This window comes from Emys orbicularis, chromosome 9 (assembly GCF_028017835.1).
Source record: "Emys orbicularis isolate rEmyOrb1 chromosome 9, rEmyOrb1.hap1, whole genome shotgun sequence".
Taxonomy (NCBI): domain Eukaryota; kingdom Metazoa; phylum Chordata; order Testudines; family Emydidae; genus Emys; species Emys orbicularis.
The window spans coordinates 97,219,081-97,243,085 of NC_088691.1; the positions used below are offsets into that span (position 1 = coordinate 97,219,081).

Consider the following 24,005-nt stretch of genomic DNA (forward strand, 5'->3'; position numbering starts at 1 on the left):
TTTCCACCCTGTTTTCTAGACCAAGATGGCTTCTGATAAGCATTCAAACTTTAGATGTTTATCTAGACTTAACCAGTTACTAGTAAAAACTTTACATAAAACACAGACTGAAGTTACTTAGGCCCTGATTAGGCAAAGCACTTAGAGACAGATTATTAAAGGTATTTAGGCACATATAAATGCTATTGAAATTAATGGGAGTTAGGCACCTAGGCAGTTTTGAAAAATCCCACTAGGCACCTAACTGGATCATTAGGCACCTAAATACCTTTACAGATCTGGCCTTTAAGTACTATTGCTGGATTAAATTATGCTACAGTACATTAAAAGTTTAGCCTGTGATGGGCATTATTCATGGTAATTATTGCAAGCTGCCTGCTTGTTCTTAGAGAATAGAAAAGAAGATTCATGAATGGTCTTAAGTTTCTGTTCATATTTATACCAGTGCAAGTCTGGAGTAGCTAAATTGACTTCAGTAGTCACTCCTGATTTACAGTAATCTAAATGAAAGCGGAATTTGGTGCAGTCATCTTCCTTAGTCTGATTGCTTCCAAGTGGCTGTCCAACCTCCTGAAAACAGCTGCCCTGTGCCCCATTTTTCCCCAGCTGCAGCAACCTGCCGCACTAATAGTCTGTAAACAAGCTTGTCCTTTTAAACACCATCAAGTGCATATTTTCAGCAAAACAATTTTAATCAGTCAAATTCACATGCAGATTACATTGGCTCAAGCCAATTCTTGTTATCATTATTGACCAGAACTGTGCATAATATTCCAAATATGGTCATACTGATGCTTCTTACAGTTCTAAAATAACTTCATTTGATACCTATTACATACCTTAATTAATACACAATGGAATTTTGTTTGCCATTTTTACTGCTGAGGATGATGCCTAATATTTAAGGTTTCATTTTTACCCCATGACACAATTTTTTCCAAGTATTGAACACTGAAACAATGAATAGCTTCAGAAATATTATTAGACTTCCCAGAGAAGGTCTTTAAACAATTCAATTTTTTGCCATTGGATCTTTGGTTGCATAACTGTTTGTTACATAATATTCCTTTTGAGCCTCTCATAGCTTGATCCTCCAAGGTGCTGAGTGCCCTCAACTAATGGGAACAGGGGGCACTCAGCACCATGCATAACTGGATCCTTATTGCCTCTTTTTATGACACAAAACCATTTAATAACCAGCCGAGATTTTTCCGATAAAGATTTATCCAATATTTCTTGTAGTTAAAGGTTGAAATGAAATTAATGTGACTCAGTAAAAAGAAAATATTTATGCATGTGAAAGGACTAAGGAAGATGCAAATCAAGCAGCCATTGGATCCCTAGTACTACCAGATCCCCAAACAAAAATTTGAAATATCTGAGTGGAAAAAAAAGAAAGAAAAGTCTTCTAACCTGCTGAAAAAAAAATTATGCTCACATGATAGCTAGAGACATAAAGGGTAACAAGAAAACATTCTACAAATACATTAGAAGCATGAGGAAGACCAAGGACAAGGTAGACCCGTTACTCAATGAGGGCGACGGTGGGGGGAAGATAATGTGGAAATGGCAGAAGTGCTAACTGACTTTTTTTAGTTTTCACCAAAAAGGTTAGTAGTGATTGGACGTCTAACATAGTGAATGCCCATGAAAATTAGCTAGGATCAGAGGCTAAAATAGGGAAAGAAAAAATGTAAAAGGTGTCTGCTGGTGGAATTTCTCAGAAAGCAGGTGGGAGAGCTACAGGAGAAGGTAGCTAGGCTGAGGAGCATCGCTGCCCATGAGGAATTCATTGAGAGTATTCATATGGAGCTATCCAAGGCTGAGGAAGCTATCCAGCTAGAGAAGACTGTCATGCCAGCGGGGGAAGAGGATGTGGCTCTGTCACAGGGAGGACACTGGCTGCTGGCTACTTCTGGCAGTGCCACAGCAGGCAGTGCTCCAGCCTTATTCCCAACCCACCCACCATAGTGATGAAGAACTGTTATATTGTGAATGCCAGTGAAAATGGCAAATAGAGAAGAACTGATTGAGAATTTGAAAATGGAAGGCAGCTTAGGTGAAAGTGATCATGAAATGGTAGAGTTCATGACTCTAAGGAATGGTAGGAGGGAAAACAGCATAATAAAGATAATGGATTTCAAGAAGATAGACTTTAGCAAACTTGGGTAGTTGGTAGGTAAGCAAGTCTAAGGGAAAAACAGTTCAAGAGAGTTGGCAGTTTTTCAAAGAGACATTATTAAGGGCAAAAGAGCAAACTATCCCATAGTGTAGGAAAGATAGGAAGTATGGCAAAAGACCACGTTGGCTTAACCAGGAGATCTTCAATGATCTGATCCTCAAAAAACAGTCCTACAAAAAGTGGAAACTAGGTCAAATTACAAAGGATGAATATAAACAAATAACACAAGTATGTAGGACAAAATTAGAAAGGCCAGGGCACAAAATGAGATTAAACTAGGTAGAGACATAAAGGGTAGCAATAAAACATTCTATAAATACATTACAAGCAAGAGGAAGACCCAGGACAGAGTAGGCCCATTACTCAATGTGTGGGGGGGGGGGGGGGAGAATAATAACAGAAAATATGGAAATGGCAGAAGTGCTAAATGATTTTTTGTTTCAGTTTTCACCAAAAAGGCTAGTAGCGATTGGATGTCTACCTTAGTGAAAGCAAGTGAAAATGAGGTAGGAGCAGAGGCTAAAATAGGGAAAAAACAAGTTAAAAATTACTTAGACTAGTTAGATGTCTTCAAGTCACCAGGGCCTGATGAAATACATCCTAGAATAATCAAGGAGCTGACTGAGGAGATATCTGAGCCATTAAAGACATGGAAGATGGGAGAGATTCCAGAGGACTGGAAAAGGGCAAATAGAGTGCCAATCTATAAAAAGGGAAATAAGGACAATCCGGGGAATTACAGACCAGTCAGTTTAACTTCAGTACTCAGAAAGATAATGGAGTAAATAATTAAGCAATTAATTTGCAAACACCTAGAAGATGATAAGATGATAAGTAACAGCATGGATTTGTCAAGAACAAACTATGTCAAACCAACATAATAGCTTTTTTTGACAGGGTAACAAGCCTTGTGGATGCGGGGAAACTGTAGATGTGGTATATCTTGACTTTAGTAAGGCTTTTGATACTGTCTTACATGACCTCATAAATAAATTAGGGAAATACAGTCATCTTGGTCAACTCTGAACTGAATTTGAACCAACCATGGTAGATGCGGATATCTAATGCACAAATGGAAAATCAAGGACTCCCTGGTGTGCAAGTGTTGTTCCCCAGAACAGACCATGGAACATATCACTACCTACTGCCCAATTTTCTAAATATGAAGGAGGCATTACTGCAATAATAACAGGAGTACTTGTGGCACTTTAGAGACTAACAAATTTATTAGAGCATAAGCTTTCGTGGGCTACAACCCACTTCTTCGGATGCATATAGAGTGAACCATATATTAAGGAGATATATATACACACACATACAGAGAGCATGAACAGGTGGGAGTTGTCTTACCAACTCTGAGAGGCCAATTAAGTAAGAGAAAAAAAACTTTTGAAGTGATAATCAAGATGGTTCAGTACAGACAGTTTGATAAGAAGCAAGTGTGAAAATACTTACAAGGGGAGATAGATTCAATGTTTGTAATGGCTCAGCCATTCCCAATCCCTATTTAGCCCTGAGTTGTGTCTAGTTTGCATATCAATTCCAGCTCAGCAGTCTCTCATTGGAGTCTGTTTTTGAAGTTTTTCTGTTTTAAGATAGCCACCCGCAGGTCTGTCAAAGAATGGCCAGACAGGTTAAAGTGTTCTCCCACTGGTTTTTGAGTATTATGATTCCTGATGTCAGATTTGTGTCCATTAATTCTTTTGCGTAGAGACTGTCCGGTTTGGCCAATGTACATGGCAGAGGGGCATTGCTGGCACATGATGGCATATATCACATTGGTAGATGTGCAGGTGAACGAGCCACTGATGGTATAGCTGATGTGATTAGGCCCTATGATGGTGTCACTTGAATAGATATGTGGACAGAGTTGGCATCGGGCTTTGTTACAAGGATAGGTTCCTGGGTCAGTGTTTTTGTTCAGTGATGTGTGGTTGCTGGTGAGTATTTGCTTTAGGTTGGGGGGTTGTCTGTAAGCGAGGACAGGTCTGTCTCCCAAGATCTGTGAGAGTAAAGGATCATCTTTCAGGATAGGTTGTAGATCTCTGATGATGCGCTGGAGAGGTTTTAGTTGGGGGCTGAAGGTGACAGCTAGTGGTGTTCTGTTATTTTCTTTGTTGGCCCTGTCTTGTAGGAGGTGACTTCTGGGTACTCGTCTGGCTCTGTCAATCTGTTTTTTCACTTCAGCAGGTGGGTATTGTAGTTTTAAGAATGCTTGATAGAGATCTTGTAGGTGCTTGTCTCTATCTGAGGGATTGGAGCAAATGCGGTTATATCTTAGAGCTTGGCTGTAGACAATGGATCGTGTGGTGTGTCCTGGATGGAAGCTGGAGGCATGTAGGTAAGTGTAGCGGTCAGTAGGTTTCCGGTACAGGGTGGTATTTATGTGACCATCGCTTATTAGCACAGTAGTGTCCAGGAAATGGACCGTTTGTGTGGATTGATCTAGGCTGAGGTTACTGCAATAAATTCTGCTACTCCTGATGTAGCTATTTGGCTTGATCAACTTCAGCTGAAATTGTAGTTGCTGCTCTACACCAGCCAGATGAAAGAAGAAGAATAGAGAGTACACTTATAAAGTTTGCAGATGATACCAAGCTGGGAGGGGTTGCAAGTGCTTTGGAGGATAGGTATAGAATTCAAAATCATCTGGATAACCTGGAGAAATGGTCTGAAGTAAACTGGATGACATTCAATAAGGACAAATGCAAAGTACTCCACTTAGGAAGGAACAATCAGTTGTAACCATACAATATGGGAAATGAGTGCCTAGGAAGGAGTACTGCAGAAAGGGATCTGCGGGTCAGACTGGATCACAAGCTAAATATGAGTCAACAGTTTAACACTGGTGCAAAAAAAGCAAACATCATTCTGGGATGTATTAGCAGGAGTGTTGTAAGCAAGACACGAGGAGTAATTCTTAAGCTCTATTCCGCGCTGATTAGACCTCAACTGGAGTGTTGTGTTCAGCTCTGGGCACCACATTTCAGGAAACGTGGACAAATTGGAGAAAGTCCAGAGAAGAGCAACAAAAATGATCAAAGGTCTAGAAAACATGACCAATGAGGGAAGATTGAAAAAAAATGGGTTTGTTTAGTCTGGAGAAGAGAATACTGAGAGGGAACATGATAACAGTTTTCAAGTACATAAAAGGTTGTTACAAGGAGGGAGAAAGATTGTTCTCTTTAACCTCTGAGTATAGGACAGGAAGCAATGGGCTTAAATTGCAGCAACGGCAGTTTAGGTTGGTCATTAGGAAAACCTTCCTGTCAGGGTAGTTAAGCACTAAAATAAATTGCCTATGGAGATTGTGTATATTACAATTAGTTTTCTAATATATGAATGAGAGAACATGATTAATATTAAGTGTTATAACCATCAGCGGCTATGAAAAGGTAATTTTTATATGTTTAACTAGGCGTTTAGATACTTGTCTGAGATTAGTAGGCAGTTTCTGAAATCTTAACCTTTCATCTCACAGAATATGTTTACACATTAAAAAAAAATAACTTCAAACCTTTCCCATTCATTTGACATTTTGTAATTGCAAGGAGTCTGTTTTGTTTTAGAGGTTGAGAGAAGTACTCATTTAGGCCCCCTATTGTGTAGTGCACAGAGTTGTATGCATCATTTCCCAGACTAAGGGTTTTCTGTGTGAATTTGGAGAGCCACCTCTTCAGCCCCTTATGTGCCTATTTGGGAAAAGCCCGCTGCAATTTGGGGGGGCCAGGGCCCCATTTGTATGTATGGGAAAGTCCTGCCCTCCTGTGTCTGTGTATATACACATAAGCTTTTTTCTTGGAGTCAGGCCCTCCTGTGTATTTAGAGATCCTCCCTCTCCTAGGGATTCTTGTTTACATTAGTGTCCACAACTTGCAGGTGCTTTCCAAACACAGAAGACACAACCCTTACCCCAAAGTACATGTAATCCAAAAGGATGAAGACAGACAAATGGTTGAGGAAGAAGGGAACATAACATACAAGTGAATAGGATGATGACAGGCATAAGGCTTATCAACTTTGAGTGATTTAAACATACTGGATTCCGCTTCCTTCATCTTTCCTCCATCATTCAACACCTGCTCTTTCCCTCCCAGCAACCCGCAACTCAGCTTCCAGTGTTATGCCTCCCCCTTCACAACATTTGATCCAACTCTTTGGCAGGGCATAAACAATCAGTGAGTAAACAATACAGTGTTGTGGGAGTGGTGGAAGAAGTGTGGGTGGGTGGGAGGTGGTGATTAAGGGATGAACAAGGTAGCCTGCTGTCCTGTGCCTGTGGAAGGCCCCCTCTCCAGGGTGGGGAAGGGAAACAGGTTTCCTGGGTCTGATCGTGAAGGGGTAGTGCCCAGGCACTCTGTCCTGCGAGACTTAGCCCCACTCTTGGCGGTTGTAAACGGGGGGGGGGGTGAGCCCCCATCTCCTGGGGATCAGCCAGCTCTCGCCCCGGCTGTGGGAGCGTGGAGGGAGTTCCCTTGCGATCCCGCGTGTGGGCAGGAAGCGAGACCCTCCTCCTGGGGACTAGCCAACCCTCTCCCGGGTCTGGAGCCCTGCGGGACTGAGTTCGTCCGGGGAATGGGCTAGGCAGGGGTGCTTAGGGTTAGGCCTCGGTTGGCGGGGTAATGAGCCCGCTGCGGGGGACTAGCCAGCGCCCCGCTCTCTGGGTGGCGGCCCCGAGGGAGCTCTGGGGACAGGTGGCAGCCAGCCCTTGTGTGCGTTAGGAGTCAGCCCGCGCCGTGGGGGAGCCAGTTCTGCCCCTCCCCGGGGCGGGCGAGGGGAACTCAGGCTCGCCCAGGGCGCGAGGGGAAGGCCGCAGGAGACCCGAGCAGGAAGAGGCAGCTCGGAGGGGGACAGGCGCCCCGCCCGGCGTGAGAGGGAATTAGCCGCTCCAGTGTGTGGGGAGGGGCCGGGGAGCCGAGCGGGAACACCCCGCCCCCAGTGCGACGGGAGAGGGAGCCGAGCCGGCGCCGCCCCGCGGTGTGTGAGGACTCGGAAAGGGAGCCCGGAGAGGCCCCCCCCCCCGCAGTGGTGACAGTTTCTAGAAGCCCGTCCCGGCGTCCTTTGCGGTCTCAACATGGAGGAGCTGACCGTGGAAGTGCGCGGCTCCAACGGGGCCTTCTACAAGGTATCGGTCCGGGGGGGCGCGCCAAGCAGAGGGAGCGGGGCGGGTAACGGTTTCCGTGTCCCGGTCTCGGCCTGTCCCTCTCATCCAAAGAAACCGTTAGGGTAGTTTCGGGCCCGGGGCGCGGAGGGTGGGGGGGCAGGCAGGTGAGAGCGAGGCGGGGCCTGCGGGGTGTGTGTGGGGGGGAGGTTTGCTTGGGTGTAGTGGGGAAGGGTGGGCTGGAGGGAGTGCGAGTGCTTGGGGGGCGCTGGGAGAAGGGGGTTGGGTTGTGGGGTGGGCTGGGTGCTGGGGAAGGTGGTTGGGGTGGGAGGAGACATCCGTGTGTGGTAGGGTTTGAGAAGGAGTTTGGGGGCGTGTAGATGAGGTTTATTCTCCAAGGATGGGGCTAGTACCTTGTAAAGTGGAAGGGGGAGCCTGGTTTCATCGGGACCGAGGCAGGTTATCAGCTGACAAACGGAGAAAGATTTCTTCCTTTTTGGGGGGTGAGGGTTTGGATTATTCGAAGGATAGAAGCTTTTTGTAGGAGTGTGGATTAAATTGCTGAAAATAAAAGCCCATATAATATAATGCTTAGGGACTTGGAGTTTATTTATGTCATCAGAAAGCTTCCTTCACCACCACCCTCCCTGGTATGCCAGGATGTTACAGGATCAATACAAAATACTCTCAGCTGTTGCCTGTCAGTCTTTTTCCCTAAGCCAGGCCTGAGATGTTTGAGAATCCCAGCTCTTTTTATAGAGAGAGAGCCCTCTGTGCTCCTTTGCAGGAGGGCTGATTGCAGCCATCATTGTGAACACTCACTTTATGCTCTGCTCCCTGTGCACTTAATTTCAGGACTCCCTTAATCACTTACATCTAATCATAATAGCCCACTATGTAAGACAGTGATTTATTTGCCCTTTTCATGAGTTTCCTGTTAGTTAGGGCTATGGATTTACAGTCGATATCATATGGTAATAGGGTGACCAGATAGAAAGTGTGAAAAATTGAGATGGGGGTGGGGGGTAATAGCCACCTATATAAGAAAAAGCCCCGAATATCGGGACTGTCCCTATTAAATCAGGACATCGGGTCATCCTATATGGTAATTGTATAGTATGTAAACACAATTGGTGTTTTAAGGATCATAACCAGCTGATTTTACAAGTTTCAATCTTTTAATAGATAGCTGGTTGATAAACTAGTAAGAGGGACTCTGATAGAAAGAACTTACTAGGGAAAATTGTATTTCCACTCTTAATATGTAGTGTTGAAATTTTTATTGAGATCAACCGTGTTGTTAGACTTTGACAATTAAAGGAATTTTAAAAGTCTTATTGAGATTTTGAAAGTCTCATCAGAACACACATTAAAATCCTTCATCATAAGAGAAAGATGCTTTTAAAAAAGAGAAGAGACCTTTTCTGCTGGCTAGAGTAGTCAGGAATTTTATCTAGATATTATTCCTGGCTCTGCCATTGCCTTGCTTTGTGACCTTGGACAATGTACTTAACTATGCTACAGTTTCCTCATCTGTTGAAGAATACGGGGGTTTACAAGAGTGTTATGAGGTACTTTAGAATCTTTGGATGAAAGGATCTGTGTAAATTCAAAATTGTCATCATACAAAGCCTGCTTTATAATCTGGAATGATGAAGTGTCCCTCCAAGTAAGTGAGAATTGGCAGAGCTGAGTCTGTACCATATTGTATTTAGCACTATGAAGAAGGGTGGTTAATGGAAGTAATGGGCCATAGGGAGGTGACCTATAAGTGGGTTTTACTTAGAAATGACCAGTTTGGCGGTCAGCTCTATTAACTGAGATCTGGGGAAAGGATAACATCTAATACTGAATGTAGTCCAGTTATTAAGAGTTAGAAATTGGATTATAAACCTTTCTGAAAGCTGGGGTTGAGATGTATTGAGTTAAGGCTTTTGGTCACCTTGTGATCCATATCCACACACCCTTTCAGAAGATTCTGTTTTGTTTTGGTAGATAAATATGGTGAAATAACATCTGCTGATGGCCAGATCTGGTTGGCCTAAAGAGCTGTTGCATGTTAAGCAAGCAAAGGTTGCATGCATGTCTGGTGATCTAACTTGCTTAATTTTTCTGTCTAGGGTTTAGAAGGGAGGGAGGGAGGAATCAGACTAATGCTTTCAGCATCCCTGGGTAGTGATAGAATAGCAAGACTTACAAGGGGATCACTATCTCAGGTAAGGTCAGTGTATGGAAGGCATTACATTTTTCTTTTGAAGGGAAAAAAAAACATATTAGGATGACAGGATGAAACCTGAGGGTTGCATTCAGTGTCCTGGATTCAGACTTATTATTACAGTATACCTCAATCATGTCATGAGATGTGAAACTTACCCACCGTGCCAGTAGATACAAAGCCAAGCTAATAATTGTGTAAAAACAAATAATTCTTGTATAAATGACATAACTGCAGCTAAGCTATAACCATGTGCTTACAAAAATCTTTAATATTAAATCAAATTTGCCATATGTTTTACTGTAGTTAGTTCTGTACTCTTTAGAGCTATGAACATGGCATCGATAATAGCTTCTCTTGTCCCTCACTAACTGCTCTTCATTTGCTAGAATTTTAGAGTTTTTCATGTGTGCATTATAAATGACATAATTTAGTAAGGAAAATGGTTATTGTACTTTTCTAAAAATAGAAAAGATCAAAATCTATTTTCCACAATATAAATCAATTTATTTAAAAGGGGTAACTGGTTATGGTGTATGCTACAAGAGGGATTTCTTGATGGTTAGCTCTTGTAATATAATAATCTGATTTAACTCTAAACCATTAACCTCCAAACCAATTTTAAATATCTTTTGAAATAAACATTATCTGACAAGGTTTTATTAATCATTTTTACTTTATCCAATGGACAGAGAGTACTCTTCTCATCTTACTCCCCTTAGAAGGTTCACAAATTAAAGCCCTGGTCCCTCAAGTTGTTTCATGTGGGCTGCCTGCATGGAACAACTTGTAGGATTGGGGCCTAAGGTATGGTGAGGCCAAGGCAGATAATTTGAACACTAGGTAAATTAATCTTTTCAGGATCCTTCAGATGAGCATTTAAAAAAAACCCTGGTTTTAATAGCGTGGTCAAAAATAAAGAAACTTAATGCTACAATACCTGTTGCAATCGTATTTTGCCATATTGTTTGTGTGCATTTAATGGCATATACAGCAATGCAAAATACTACTTATGTACTAGGGGGCCACATTGTAGTTACTGTAGAAACTATACTTTTGCATTTCCTGATTTAAGTGCATTTGTATTCTCAGTTATTATTTGTTAACTGTAAGATCAAAATAAATTTTGTTGATAAAATAAAGTTGACATATTTTTTGAAGGATTATTTTTTATCCAACACACATTTGTAATAACTAGACTTGCATGCTGAAAAACAACACACAATGAACCAAAAATGTCCCTAGCATAAGCAGGTGCAACTCCCTGTTTGTTACCAGTGGAAATAATATGCACTTATACCCAGGCTAAATTTGAGCCAGTATTGACTAATGCTTCAGGTAGTCATAGGAAAGTTGTGTATGTACCAGATGTCATTCTGATTCCCCAGGAATTCTGTCTAAGAAATGACCAGTAGCAGTAAACTACCAAGTGGGGCCAGGGTAGATTATTTCTTTATTTAAATGTTTTAAGATATTATAATAAGGTTAGGCCTTAACGTATTTTGTATTAAGTTCAGATTTCAATTTAAACAGGTTTATTATCGAAGAGAAAAACTTAGAATTTAAATAACAATACAAATCTGATTTAAATTTTAAAAAATCTGATTTTTAAACTTAAAAAAAAATCATCCATTTTTATCCACCCTGAGGAGGGTCTTTTTATTTGTGTATTACATGAAACAATTCTCACATAAGTGGCAATTATAAAAATACAGTGCTTAGGCATTAAAAGGCTTAAGAGTTTGGTAATAGTATTCAGATCTTTTGACCTCAACATCAGAGCTTCAGACACAACACTAGTTACCAAGGCCTTTATTATGTGAGGTTCTTTCAATGAATAAGGTGCACTTAGTCTAGTTTGTAATGTGCCAGGTTTCCATAACACAGAAATTGCCACCCTCCCTTGTTAGCGATATCAGCAAACAGACTAATGACTGAATGAGACTGAACTCCTTTCTAGAACTGGTCCCTCCTAGTTGTGGTTGAGATACATCTGGGGAGGGAACTTGCACTACTGTCTGCTGTGCCTCTTGTGGATAAAGGCTCCCTTTCCTACCCTGGAATCATAGTAGGCTGGCACCTGTCCCCACCACTAAATTCACTTACAGAACTGCAGTTCTACAGCTTTTAAAAATGTATCAGAATACTGATGTCATAAATTACTCATGGTTCACTTCAGTTGGGCCTAATCCTAAACCCACAAGCAAAGCCTTAGGTAAGGGAACTTCTGTTTTTTTGGGAATATTTAACCTCAATTTGGAAACATCACCCATGGGGCCCCAAACAACTGGCCTGCATCAAACCTACTCTTGGATGTAGGGAAGAGTGACAGATATACCCTTCTTGCACTCCTCACCATGTGAGTTTGTGGCCACACCTGAGCTGTAGTAGAGCTCTTGCCTGCACCCCTTGATTTCCCCCAATATGTCAGTAGCTCTCTTGTGGGGTTTGATACAGAGATCTCCATGGTGTGTGGAGACCCTTTATTTTGAGTCTCTGGTTCCCAATCTAGCACAGAAGAAACCTTGCTTGCGCACAGGCATCTCCTCTCCCCCCGACCCCCTCCAATATGTTGTGAGTGCATAAGATACCTCTGGGTTTGCCCTATTTTGGATAGTCCTCTTGCTGAAGTTACAGAATTATCACTATTCACTTATTTAAAGCTTACCTGTTTGCCTTTTTCACCATATTATTTTATTTGCTCCATCTTACTGCTCCCTTTTTTCTCTGAGGATTTCTTTTGTTTATTTCCAAAGTTGTGTTTTGGCATAATTATCTTCACAGTCACCAATGGTTAAATAAGAGTCATTGTAACAGAGTACTTTTCCCAGTTATGCTGAGAAAAAACATGTTCATTTTTTTCATTACCTATTAATTTAGGGAAAACTCACTTTCTGTCTAAACATCCAAAGTGGCTAGTGTAAACGCAGAGTGGTGGCTCATAGTAACAAAACAAATCTATTCATATATTCCAAGGCCAACAAGGATCACTGTGATCATGTGGTCTGACCTCCTGTATAGCACAGACCATAGAACTTCCCTGAAATAATTTCTGTTTGAACTAGAGTATAGCTTCTAGAAAAACATCCAGTTTTGATTTTTAAAATTGCCAGTGCTGGAGAATCTACCACAACCCTTGGTAAGTTGTTCAAATGTTGTTTTTTTACTTACTGTTAAAATTTTACACCTGATCTCCAGTTTGAATTAGTCTGGCTTCAGTGTCCAACATTTGGACCTTGTTATAACTTTATCTGCTAGACTGAAGAGCACATTGTCAAATATTTGTTTCCCATGTAGGTATTTATAGATTGTGATCAAGTTCACAAATTCTCCTAAGGTGTGTTTTCCAATCCTTTAATCATTCTCATTTATTAAAGCATACATTACTACCCTGGTGTAGAATTCCTCTGAAATTCAAGGTTTAAGACCTGATTCTCCACTTCCTTGCATTTTGAAAACTAAGGTTATAACACTTTTTATAGGAATTAGTATCTCACATTTAACTAAACAAATATGATGTAGACTACTGTTCTCTTTATTTGTTAGATTTATGAAATGTGTTAGTAATAATAATACCTCAGCACTTGGACAAATGTGTAAATTATATTTAAAAAAATACATATTGCCTCAATACCACCAAAAGACTTCCCATCTGTTCTAAAAATGTTACTGATTGAGGAACAGATGTCTTGCAGTGTTCTATGAAGGTTATCAAATCTATGCTCTGGCAGACCAAGGAGCTCGTTAGGGCGGTGACTGACTTTTTTGTTATGTTTGTGTCTAGTGCCTACCACAATGGAACCTTGGTCTATGACTGGGGCTCCTAGATGTTATCACAATACAAATAATAAATGATAAAAGGGTGTTGTGGAGCTGAGGACTCCTCAGTGAGAATGTCTTGTTGCTAACTTCATTTAAATTAGAGGACTGCTACTTTAGGTGCCTCAGACAATTGCATTTGCTGCAGATTCACATAAGGAAATAGGTGGTGTCAAAGATAAGTAAGGTACAAATTAGGACTTAATGGGTCAATATGAGTCTTGTATTTCATTTAGAATCAGATTTTGGAGCATAGGTGTACGAGAAATCCCGCTTAACTATGCAGCTGAACTATCTGCAGTTTCCATGTGGTCTTAAGGCATAGATATATGTAGATTACAATGCAGTGTTCCAATTTAAGGTGACACATCCATGGATAACTATGCCAATATTGATATTCTAAAGAAAAGGCCACAGCCTTTTTGCCAAGTTCAGAAGATATACAATCTTTGCAAAGCGAGCATGTGAGACATCCAGATTTCAAGTCTGTGTAACGAATAGATTTAACCTGACAAATGGGCTCCCAATGTCTCTTCTGGTTGCTCGCAGCCCCCTATAATCATCTGTCTTTATCAGTAATATAAAGACTGGTTGCTTTCAAGATAGTTTGAATCAGGGCACTTAAAAAACTCTCAGGACTGGTCAAAAACAACAAAGTGGTCTGAATTTCTTTATCTTCAACTTTCAGACATTGGATCATGTTATACCCTTCTTTGCTAGACTGAAGAGCCCATTATCAAATATTTGTTCCCCATGTAGATACATATAAACTGCAATCAAATCATCCCTTAACCTTCTCTTTGTTAAGCTAAGTAGATTGAGCTCCTTGAGTCTATCACTATAAGGCCGGTTTTCTAATCATTTATTCATTCTCATGGCTCTTATCTGAACCCATTCCAATTTATCAATGTCCTGTTTTAATTGTGGACACCAGCATTGGATGTAGTATTCCAGCCGTGGTCACTACAGTGCCAAATACAGAGGTAAAATATACCCTCTACTCTTACTCAAGATTCCACTGGTTATGCATCTGGGGATCATAGGCACCGATTGTTGCTCGCGCTGGTGGGTGCTCGACCCCCCTCTGTCCCCTGCCCTGCCTTGACTCCACCCCTGCCCCACCCCCATTCCAACCCCTTCTCCAAAGTCCCCGCCCCAACTCCGGCCCCTCCCCTGAGGCGCCACGTTCCTGCTCCTCCCCCCTCTTTCCCAGAGCTTGCTATGCCACCAAACTGCTGTTTGGCGGCGGCAAGCGCTGGGAGATAGGCGGAGGAGTGGGGACGCAGCGCGCTCAGGGGAGGAGATGAGATGGGGTGGGGGACGGGAACTTGGCTGCTGGTGGGTGCAGAGCACCCACTAATTTTTCCCCGTGGATGCTCCAGCCCCAGAGCACCCACAGAGTTGGCGCCTATGCTAGGGATCACATGACCTCCAAATTTTTTTATCAGAGTCACTGCTTCAAAAAGGAGTCCCCCATCCTAAAAGTATGGCCTACATTCTTTGTTCCTAGATGTTTACATTTAGCTGTATTAAAATACATATTGTGTGCTTGCACCTAGCTTACTGGGTGATCCAGATAGCTCTGTCAGCCTATTCTGTTCATTGTCTACTACTCCCCTCCCCCCCCTTTTTTTTGTCATCTGCAAACTTTATCAGTGATGATTTTATGTTTTCATCTAAGTTATTGCTAAAAATGTTAAACAGCATGGGGCTAAGAATTGATCCTTGTGGAACCCCACTAGAAACAGACCTGCTCAATGTTCACTTCCTGTTTACACTGACATTTTGAGACCTATTGGTTAGCCAGCTTGAAATCAATTTAATGTGTGCCTTGTTAAGTTTATATTGTTTTTTTTTTTTTTTTTTTTTTTAATGTCATGTCATGCGGTACCACGTCAAACACCTTACAGAAATCAAAGTACATGCAATGGGGGGGAACTACATTCACACAGAGCTAAGGTTGCTTAGTGATGTGTTATTTCCTTACAGAATGTTGAATTGAGCCAAGCTCAGACTTGTGAAAATCAGGAAATGCAGCAGTGCCCCAATACACCCCATTAATATGCATACCTTTACTCTGCCAACCCCAGAGTTGCTGAAATGTACAAGCCGTTTCCCTCCGTTTACAGCCCATTCACTGTCACCCACAGGCTTCCTTCTGACATGTTAAAGCACAAAAAGGGGGCGGGGGAGGTTGCCTAGAGCACTTTCCCCTCTATCCTTTTTGACCAGTACCCCAATATGCATATACCATGCTGGCCCTTGGCAGTATAAAATTGAAGAGGTTACAGAATGGCCCTGATCACTAGTATCCTACGCTGCCGTTTCTTGGGTGCAGTGGCCTTGGGAGCAGGTGGCAGCTCCTCCTCGGCTATTGGGGTCTGCTCCTCACCTCCTGTTGCCAGTATGGCATACTGGTTCTTTGACCTGCATGGGAGGGTGAACCTCATCTCCGAAAAACAGTGAGGTGTCAGAGCTTGTTGTGTTTCCATGCCTTAGAGTACACATTTTTGGGTCAGTTGTGAGCTCTCCAGTTTCCCGATTGATGTTTTTCCAATACTTACTAATCATTTTTATATTGTCACTGTAGCAATTCAGATGCTCTGCCAAAACAGAGAAAACTGTAACAGCTCCTGGACACAAGACTCTGATGCTGTCCAAATCTGGTGTCATAGATTGGATGAGGTGTACACCTGGAATAAGGCATAGATCATTCTAACTGAGTGATTCACTACTAGAATTTACACTAGATCACAACCTCTTAAATCACTGGTTAGACATTGCAGAGTGTGCAAAATGTGATGCCATTGCAGGCCACTTCACTCCACCCAAATCAGCCTGTAGTCAGCAATCCCCATGTCATGGTGTACTCCTTGCTCTCCCACAAACTTCTGCAACCTCATGATCTGGGGATCATCCAGAATCCATACATTGGCGACCCAGGTTTTCTTTCCCCTCAGCGGTCAAAGTACCTGCACTGTCAGTTCCAAACCTCTGTCCTATGTGTTTGGAAACACCATGTTAATCTGCCCTGAGATCAGGAAGTACTCCCCCTGCCCGCGCAAACACCCTCAGGAGCTAATAAAATACAGATGTTCTCAAATAACTAATGCAAGACTTGCCTACCACTTGTCCTCATTTCCTGCTGCTTCCAAAGCTGCAACCCAACCCCTCTCTCTATCTCCCCCACCCTCTCTACACAAAGTCCTGTCTACATCACCTCCCCACCCAGCATAACAAACATTTTGGTTAGGCTGGCTGCTGATTATTCTGCTATAGAAACTGGGTAAAAATTGGTACCTTTCAGTTTAACAGAACACGACAGTAGAAGTAAACCAGTTTCTTCTAGGAGACTGTAATTTGGGAATACCAAGGTCAAATTTGGGTTACTAACACTACCTCGTACCCCTATGATGCACACCAAATTTAAAAGCAAGTGTGCTTACAAGAGTTGAGCTTTTAAGCATATAAAGTGGTCGGAATGGAAACCCTCTAGCTGTGCTTCTGTATTGGTGCATGTGCACCTATAAAAAAACGTGTATTTTCTTAAATACCATTCTCAGTTTGGGTCCTCCAAAGATTTAGTGGGTGCCATGCACTACTTGCAGTAAAACTTGACAGATTGAGACCTTTTTGACCAACATATCAATAGTTTGATTAACAGCGCTGAGCAAAAAAACCACACACAAAAAACCTTGAAACTTTTTGGAAAATGGCTATTTTTTTAAAGAAATATCTCCACATCCCAAGCTCAAATGATCCCAAATTTGGTTTACTAACCCTACTCTGAACCCTTCTGAGGCAGACCAAATTTCAAAGGAATCTGACTAAGCATGTCGATTTTAGAAGTCTTAGGAAGGTCAACCTTTAAATATAAGTCATGGTTCAGCCTTCAGTATAGTGGTCCTGACGTGCCACTATAGTTACATCAGCACTTATTACCTTTATCAGCTAAGCCTGTAGTCTCATCAAAAAAGATATTAAATTAGTTTCATGGGATCAATACTTCCATAAACCCATGTTAATTGCTTTAATTTTATTATCCTCCTTTAGTTGAGTTGTCAGCCCTTCTATTGTGTCCGGGATCAATGTCTGACTGACTGGCCTGTAATTACCAGGATCATACCATTTACCAATTTTAAATATTTGCACAACTTTAGCTTTCTTCCTGTCTTTTGGAACGTCCCCTGTGTACCAAGACATATTGAAAATCAACATTAACGGTCCAGCAACCTCTTTTAAAACACTTAGAATCATAGATATATAGGACTGGAAGGGACATTGAGAGGTCTTCAAGTCCAGCCCCCTGTACTATGGCAGGACTAAGTAAATCTAGACCATCCCTGACAGGTGTTTGTCCATCCTGTTCTTAATTATGGGGATTCCACAAACTCTCTTGGAAGCCTATTCCAGAGCTTAACTATACTTATAGTTAGAAAGTTTTTCCTAGTATCTAACCTGAATCTGTTACTGCATATTAAGCCCATTACTTCTTGTCCTACCTTCAGTGGACATGGAAAATGATTGATCACCATCCTTTTTATAACAGCCCTTAACATGTTTGAAGATTATTAGGTTCCCTCCTTCCCCCCCCCCTACTTCCCCCATAATCTTCTTTTCTCTAGACTAAACATATCTGTTTTTTTTTTCACCTGTCCTCGTAGTTCAGATTTTCTAATTGTTGCTCTCCTCTGGACACTTTCCAATTTGTCCACATCTTTCCTAAAGTGTGGTGCCCAGAATTGGACACAGTCCTCCGGCTGAGGCCTCACCAGTGCTGAATACAGCAGGACAACTGCCTCCTGTGTCTTACATACAATACTCCTGTTAATACACTGCAGAATGATATTAATGTTTTTTGCGGCTGCATCACATTGTTGACTCATATTCAGTTTGTGATCCACTATAAGTCCCAAATCCTTTTCAGCAGTACTACCACCTACATAGTTTTTCCCCATTTTGTGCATTTGATTTTTCCTTCCTAAGTGAAGTACTTTGCGCTTGTCTTTGTTGAATTTCATCTTGTTGAATTCAGACCAATTCTCCAGTTTGTTGGCGTTCTATGAATTCTGATCCTCCCCTCCAAAGTGCTTGGTGTCATCTGCAAATTTTATAAGCATACTCTCCACTCCATTATTTAAGTGATTAATGAAAATATTGAATAGTACCAGACCCAGGACAGACGCCTTTGGGATCCCACTAGATAGGCCCTCCCAGTTTGACAGTGAACCATTAACTACTCTTTGAGTGCGGTATGTCAACCAGTTATGTACCCACCTTATAGTAGTTTCATCAGGACCACATTTCTCTAGTTTGCTTATGAGAATGTTGTGTGGAACTGTGTCAAAAGCCTTACTAAAATGAAGATGTCACATCTACTGTTTTCTTCTTATTGCAGGGATTTATCAAAGATGTCCATGAGGATTCACTCACAGTTGTATTTGAAAACAAGTAAGTATTCTATAGGAAAACAACCCCATGGTTTAAAACTGTATTAATTTTATTCTTCTCTTCACCATTGAGATTGTGAGTAATTGGTTCATACTGGAAAGATCAGTTTCTAGAACACATGATATTTAAGGCTCCTTCCACAGTTACTAGCATAGTCCCAGATTTTCCCCTTAGTTTAACTGCCTTTCCAACACTAGAAGATTTAGTATACCAAGTTCATTCTGATAATTAACTTTTACTTTCTTGGGACTCTTATCAGGGTTATCTTTAGGAAGGCTTCACTTTCCATATATGACTTTGCTACTCCCTGACATTTTAGCAGTATTTTTGTCACCCAGTACCCATGTGTTCATCTTTCAGCCAGGTTCAACTACAGTTTCCTTGTACAGACTGGAGATTTTTGAAGTGTATTAGAACCATATTGTAAGTTCATATTGTAATTTTTGAAAGGATTTTATATATTACTCTTCTTCGAGTATTTGCCTTTGTGGATCCCTACTTCAGGTGCATCTGTGCCTCATGCACGCAGGATTGGAATCTTGTTACAGCAGTGTCTGTTGGGACCATGCCTGCACCCTGCATAGCCTTGTTCCCTCCTCCTGCCACCTCAGGGCACAACCATCCCTCAGTTTCCTTTTACCACTGTGAAAGCAGGACAGAACCAGTGATGGGATAAGAGGAAAGATCATCTCATGGATCAGCAACTGGTTAAAATACTCCTAACAAAGGGTAGGAATACATGGTCCGTTTTCCCAATGAAGAGAGGTAAATAGCAGGGTCCCCAGGGATTTGTACTGGGACCAGTGCTGTTCAACATATTTAAAATAATCTGGAAAAAGTGATAAACAGTGAGGTGGCAAAATTTGCAGGTGATACAAAATTACTGAAGATAGCTAAATCCAAAGGAGACTGCAAAGAGTTACAAAGGGATCTTACAAAATTGGGTGGGCAACACAATGGAATATGAAATTGTGTTGATAAATGCAAAGTAATGCACACTGGAAAACATAATCCCAAGTACACATTCAAAATGATGGCGTGTGAATTAGCTGTTACCAGTCAAGAAAGAGATCTCGGAGTCATTGTGAATAGTTCTCTGATATGAGGAGAGACTAAAAATACAGGGACTGTTCAGCTTGGAAAAGAGATGATGGGGCGGGGGAAGATATGATAGAAGTTTATAAAATCATGACTGATGTGGAGAAAGTGAATAAGGAAATGATGTTATCCCCTTCGCATGACACAAGGACCAGGGGTCACTTATCATTTTATTGATCAACAACAGGTTTAAAACCAACATAAGGAAGTAGTTCTTCAAACAATACGCAGTCAATCTGTGGAACTCATTGCTGGGGATGTTGTGAAGGCCCAAAGTACAACAGTGTTCAAAAAAGAATTAGATAAGTTCAGGGAGGATAGGTCCATCAATGGGTATTAGCTACGATGGTCAGGAATGCAACCCTGTGCTCTGGGTGTCCCTAAGCCTCTGACTGCCAGATGCTGGGACTGGACAACAGGATGGATCACTTGATAATTACCATGCTCTTTTCATTCCCTCTGAAGCATCTGGCATTGACCATGTCGGAAGACAGGATACTAGGCTAGATGGACCATTGGTCTGACCCACTATGGCCATTCTTATGTTCTTCTGTCTGTCGCTTCCTCATAGAATTTCCTTAGTTTAGCTTAGGTCAGTCAGGAATTGATTCCCTACTAAAATTTTCTCCTCTTTCCTTTTGTTATTTTATTTCCAAAAATCTATTTCTTTATGAATTCTGTTTGGTGCCTCTTTCCACTACTGCCTGTAATGACAGATCCAAAGCCATCAGGCTTTATGCTCTGCCCATCTTATGACCATCAGATTCCCCTCACAGATGGCCACAGCTGCTGTCTGTCATGCCTTGTACTTGGTTGTTGCTCAGTCTGGTGATTGTTTTCCAAAAGGATAAGAAAATCTAGGGGCATGTGTCTGAAATCTTCTAGAGCTATCAATGAAGAGCACCTCAGATCCTGAAGATCCAAGTCAGAACTCCAGGACAGGACTGTCCACAAAGACCCAGTCTATCAGTGCTCCCTCCCTCACCAGGCAGTGCTTTCACCCGATCCGTCTTCGTGCTTTGGGCACAGTCTTCACCCATTCTACCACATCTGGGCATCAATAACAATGGACCAATGGGAGTTAGAGATTGTACGATTGGGATATACCATTCCCTTTACCTCCCGACCACCTACCCTACCTCTCTCCCTGTCCCTCTTCAGGGACCCTTCTCATTAGCATCTGGTAGGACAAGAAGTTGATCATCTTGTACCACTAGGTGCTGTGGAATGAGTATCTTTGCAATACACGGTGAAGGGTTCTACTCCTTTAGCCAGAAGAAAAATGGGGAATGGAGACCTATCTCGAATCTCAGGAAACTCAACAAATTTGTACGCACTCAAAAGTTCAAAATGGTGACACTGGGCACGATACTTCCTGTACTGCAAAAGGGGGACTGGTTTTTAGCCCTCGACCTCCGAGATGCTTATTTTCATATTATTATACATCCCGCTCACAGGAAATTCCTGCGTTTCACGGTACAACACAAACACTTCCAGAACAGAGTACTAACTTTCGGCCTGTCCACCGCACCAAGAGTTTTCTCCGAAACCCTAGGAGTATTAGCGGCACATCTGCGCAAACAGGGAATAATGATTTTTCCTTATCTGGACGATTGCCTTCTCAAAGGCCCAATTCAACAAGAAGCACTGGACTCAGTCCAGATGATGATCACACTATTCAGGGATCTAGGACTACAGATGAACAAACGAAAATCCACTCTAGTCTCTGTCCAACAGGGCACATCTCGATACCATAGAAGCCAAAGCATCCTTGCCCCTGAACAGATTCACAACTCTGACAAACCTTATTTTAGAGATAAGATTCAGCCCCAAAATACTGGCTCATACTACCCTGCAACTGCTAGGACACATGGCAGCCACAACGTTCGTGGTACGACATGCAAGATTACATATGCCCTGTGTATAGGGCTGGCTGAGCTCGGTATACATACCCAGCAAGCACAGCCTGCACAAACGACTTACAATACCACCCAGTGTCCTGGACTATCTACACTGGTGGACAAGACCAGAAAATGTATACCTGGACATCCTGTTCCAACAGGAGCCCCCTTCAGTATTAATCATGATGCCTTGCTCATATGCACCTGCGCACAGTTCAAGGCAAATGGTCTCCTGCAGAGACTCAGTTACACATCAGTCTACTAGAACTCTGCCTAGTCCACAGTGCCTGCAGACACTTCCTACTGCACATAAAGGACGAATCCATTCGCATCATGACCGACAATGTTGCCTGCACGTTTTACATCAATCAACAAGGGGGCGCTCGATCTCACTCACTGTGCACCGAAGCCATGAAACTCTGGAACTGGTGCATACACTACAAAATAAACATTTTGGCCTTCTACCTTCCCAGCTGTCAGAATGTGACGGTGGACATGCTAAGCAGGTACTTCTCTCAAGACTGCGAATGGGAAACGAATGGGAGAGTTTTGCTCTCCATTTTCCGCCAGTGGGGCACTCCTCTCATTGACTTGTTTGCATCCCCAACGAACAGCAAATGCGCAATGTTCTGCTCGAGAGTGGGGATGGGACCCCTGTCACTGGGGGATGCCTTTGTCATCACATGGGATGCACACCTCATGTACGTTTTCCCACCAATTCCAGTGATATCACGCAATACGCAAGATACGAACAGACAAGGCCAAGGTTATCCTCATAGTCCCGACATGGCCACAGAAGCATGGTACAACCTTACCTGATGCGCATGGTGATATGCATCTCTCAAGCTCTCCCTGGTTGTCTGGACATGCCGTCTCAGAACAACGGTCACGCTTTTCACATGAATCCGGAGAAACTCCACCTACAAGCGTGGCTCCTACATGGTTCCATCATGGCGAACTAGCCTGCTCGGAAAAAGTTAAACAGGTGTTACTAAACAGCAGGAAAGTGACCACACACAATACTTACCTTCAAAAATGGATGAGATTCTCCTCCTGGTGTCAAGAAAAACACTCAACAGCCTCCACAGCACTGCTACAATTAGTGTTGGAATACCTACTGGAGCTGAAATGCTCGGGTTTAGCAACAAGCTTAATCAAAGTCCCTCTTGCGGCCGTTACTGCGTTCCATCATGAGATTGATGGGAACTTGATCTTGGCGCACCCAATTACTAAACACTTCCTCACAAGTCTCCAGAACATGTACCCAGGAGTTCGCCAACCTACCCCGGCCTGGGACCTGAATCTGGTGTTGAAATGCCTCACCAGACTGCCATATGAACCCTTAGCCACCTGTTCCCTGCTGCATTTATCCATGAAAGTGGCCTTTCTGGTCACCATTACTTCCACCAGACAAGTGAGTGAGATCGAGGCGCTTATGGCTGATCCTCCCTACACAATATTCTTCAAAGATAAGGTCACTCTATGCCCACATCCAAAATTTCTACTGAAGGTAACATCGTCCTTTCATATGAACCAACCAATCCATCTTCCTACGTTCTATCCCAAGCCTCATGAGACTCCAGCAGAGACAGTCTTGCACACATTGTACATCTGGCAGGCGTTAGCGTTTTTCTGGAAAGGACCAAACCTTTCTGGAAATCTCCTAGACTTTTTGCTGCGCAATATCCACTCAGAGATTGACTAAATGGATCTCCATAAGCATTCAACAGTGCTATTGTATTTGGAACACGCATCTTCCTATGCACATCAGAGCACATTCTACAATACCTCAATAGTGTTCCTCAACAATGTTCTGATAGAGATTTGTAGGGTGGCCACTTGGGCCTCTGTCCACACATTCGCTGAGCACCATGCAATCACTCAAGACTCCAGGGCTGAAGCCATAGTTGGTCTAACAGTACTTACCTCTACGACTCAAATAAACTCGAAGTCCCTACTGCCTTCTGAGGGGCACTGCTCTACAGTCACTTGAAGTGGAACACCCACAGGGGCAGCACTCGAAGAAGAGAAGGTTACTCACCTTGTGCAGTGTCTGAGGTTCTTCGAGATGTGTCCCCCTGTGAGTGCTCCACTACCCACCCTCCTCCCTCTATTTTGGAGTTCGTTGCTAGGACTCTGCGGTAGAGAAGGAACTTGAGGGCTTGGGTCATGCACGTGCTAGACCCGGCACCGTGAGACACCTACTGAGCACGCGCAGGCACTGCTACCATAAATCTC

At 42.5% G+C, this 24,005-nt stretch overlaps 1 protein-coding gene across 2 annotated transcripts in view; it reads left to right on the top strand.

Moving 5' to 3' along the window:
* The first annotated feature begins 7,140 nt into the window (after positions 1–7,140).
* The window catches only part of FXR1 (FMR1 autosomal homolog 1), a 76,895-nt gene continuing 60,030 nt past the window's right edge, over positions 7,141–24,005 (top strand). For both annotated transcript variants that reach the window (XM_065410989.1, XM_065410990.1), the window contains exons 1-2: positions 7,141–7,307; positions 18,716–18,768. In XM_065410989.1, coding sequence (XP_065267061.1) covers positions 7,257–7,307; positions 18,716–18,768 — 104 coding nt within the window. In that variant the 5' untranslated portion in view covers positions 7,141–7,256. The remainder of the gene's footprint in view (positions 7,308–18,715; positions 18,769–24,005) is intronic.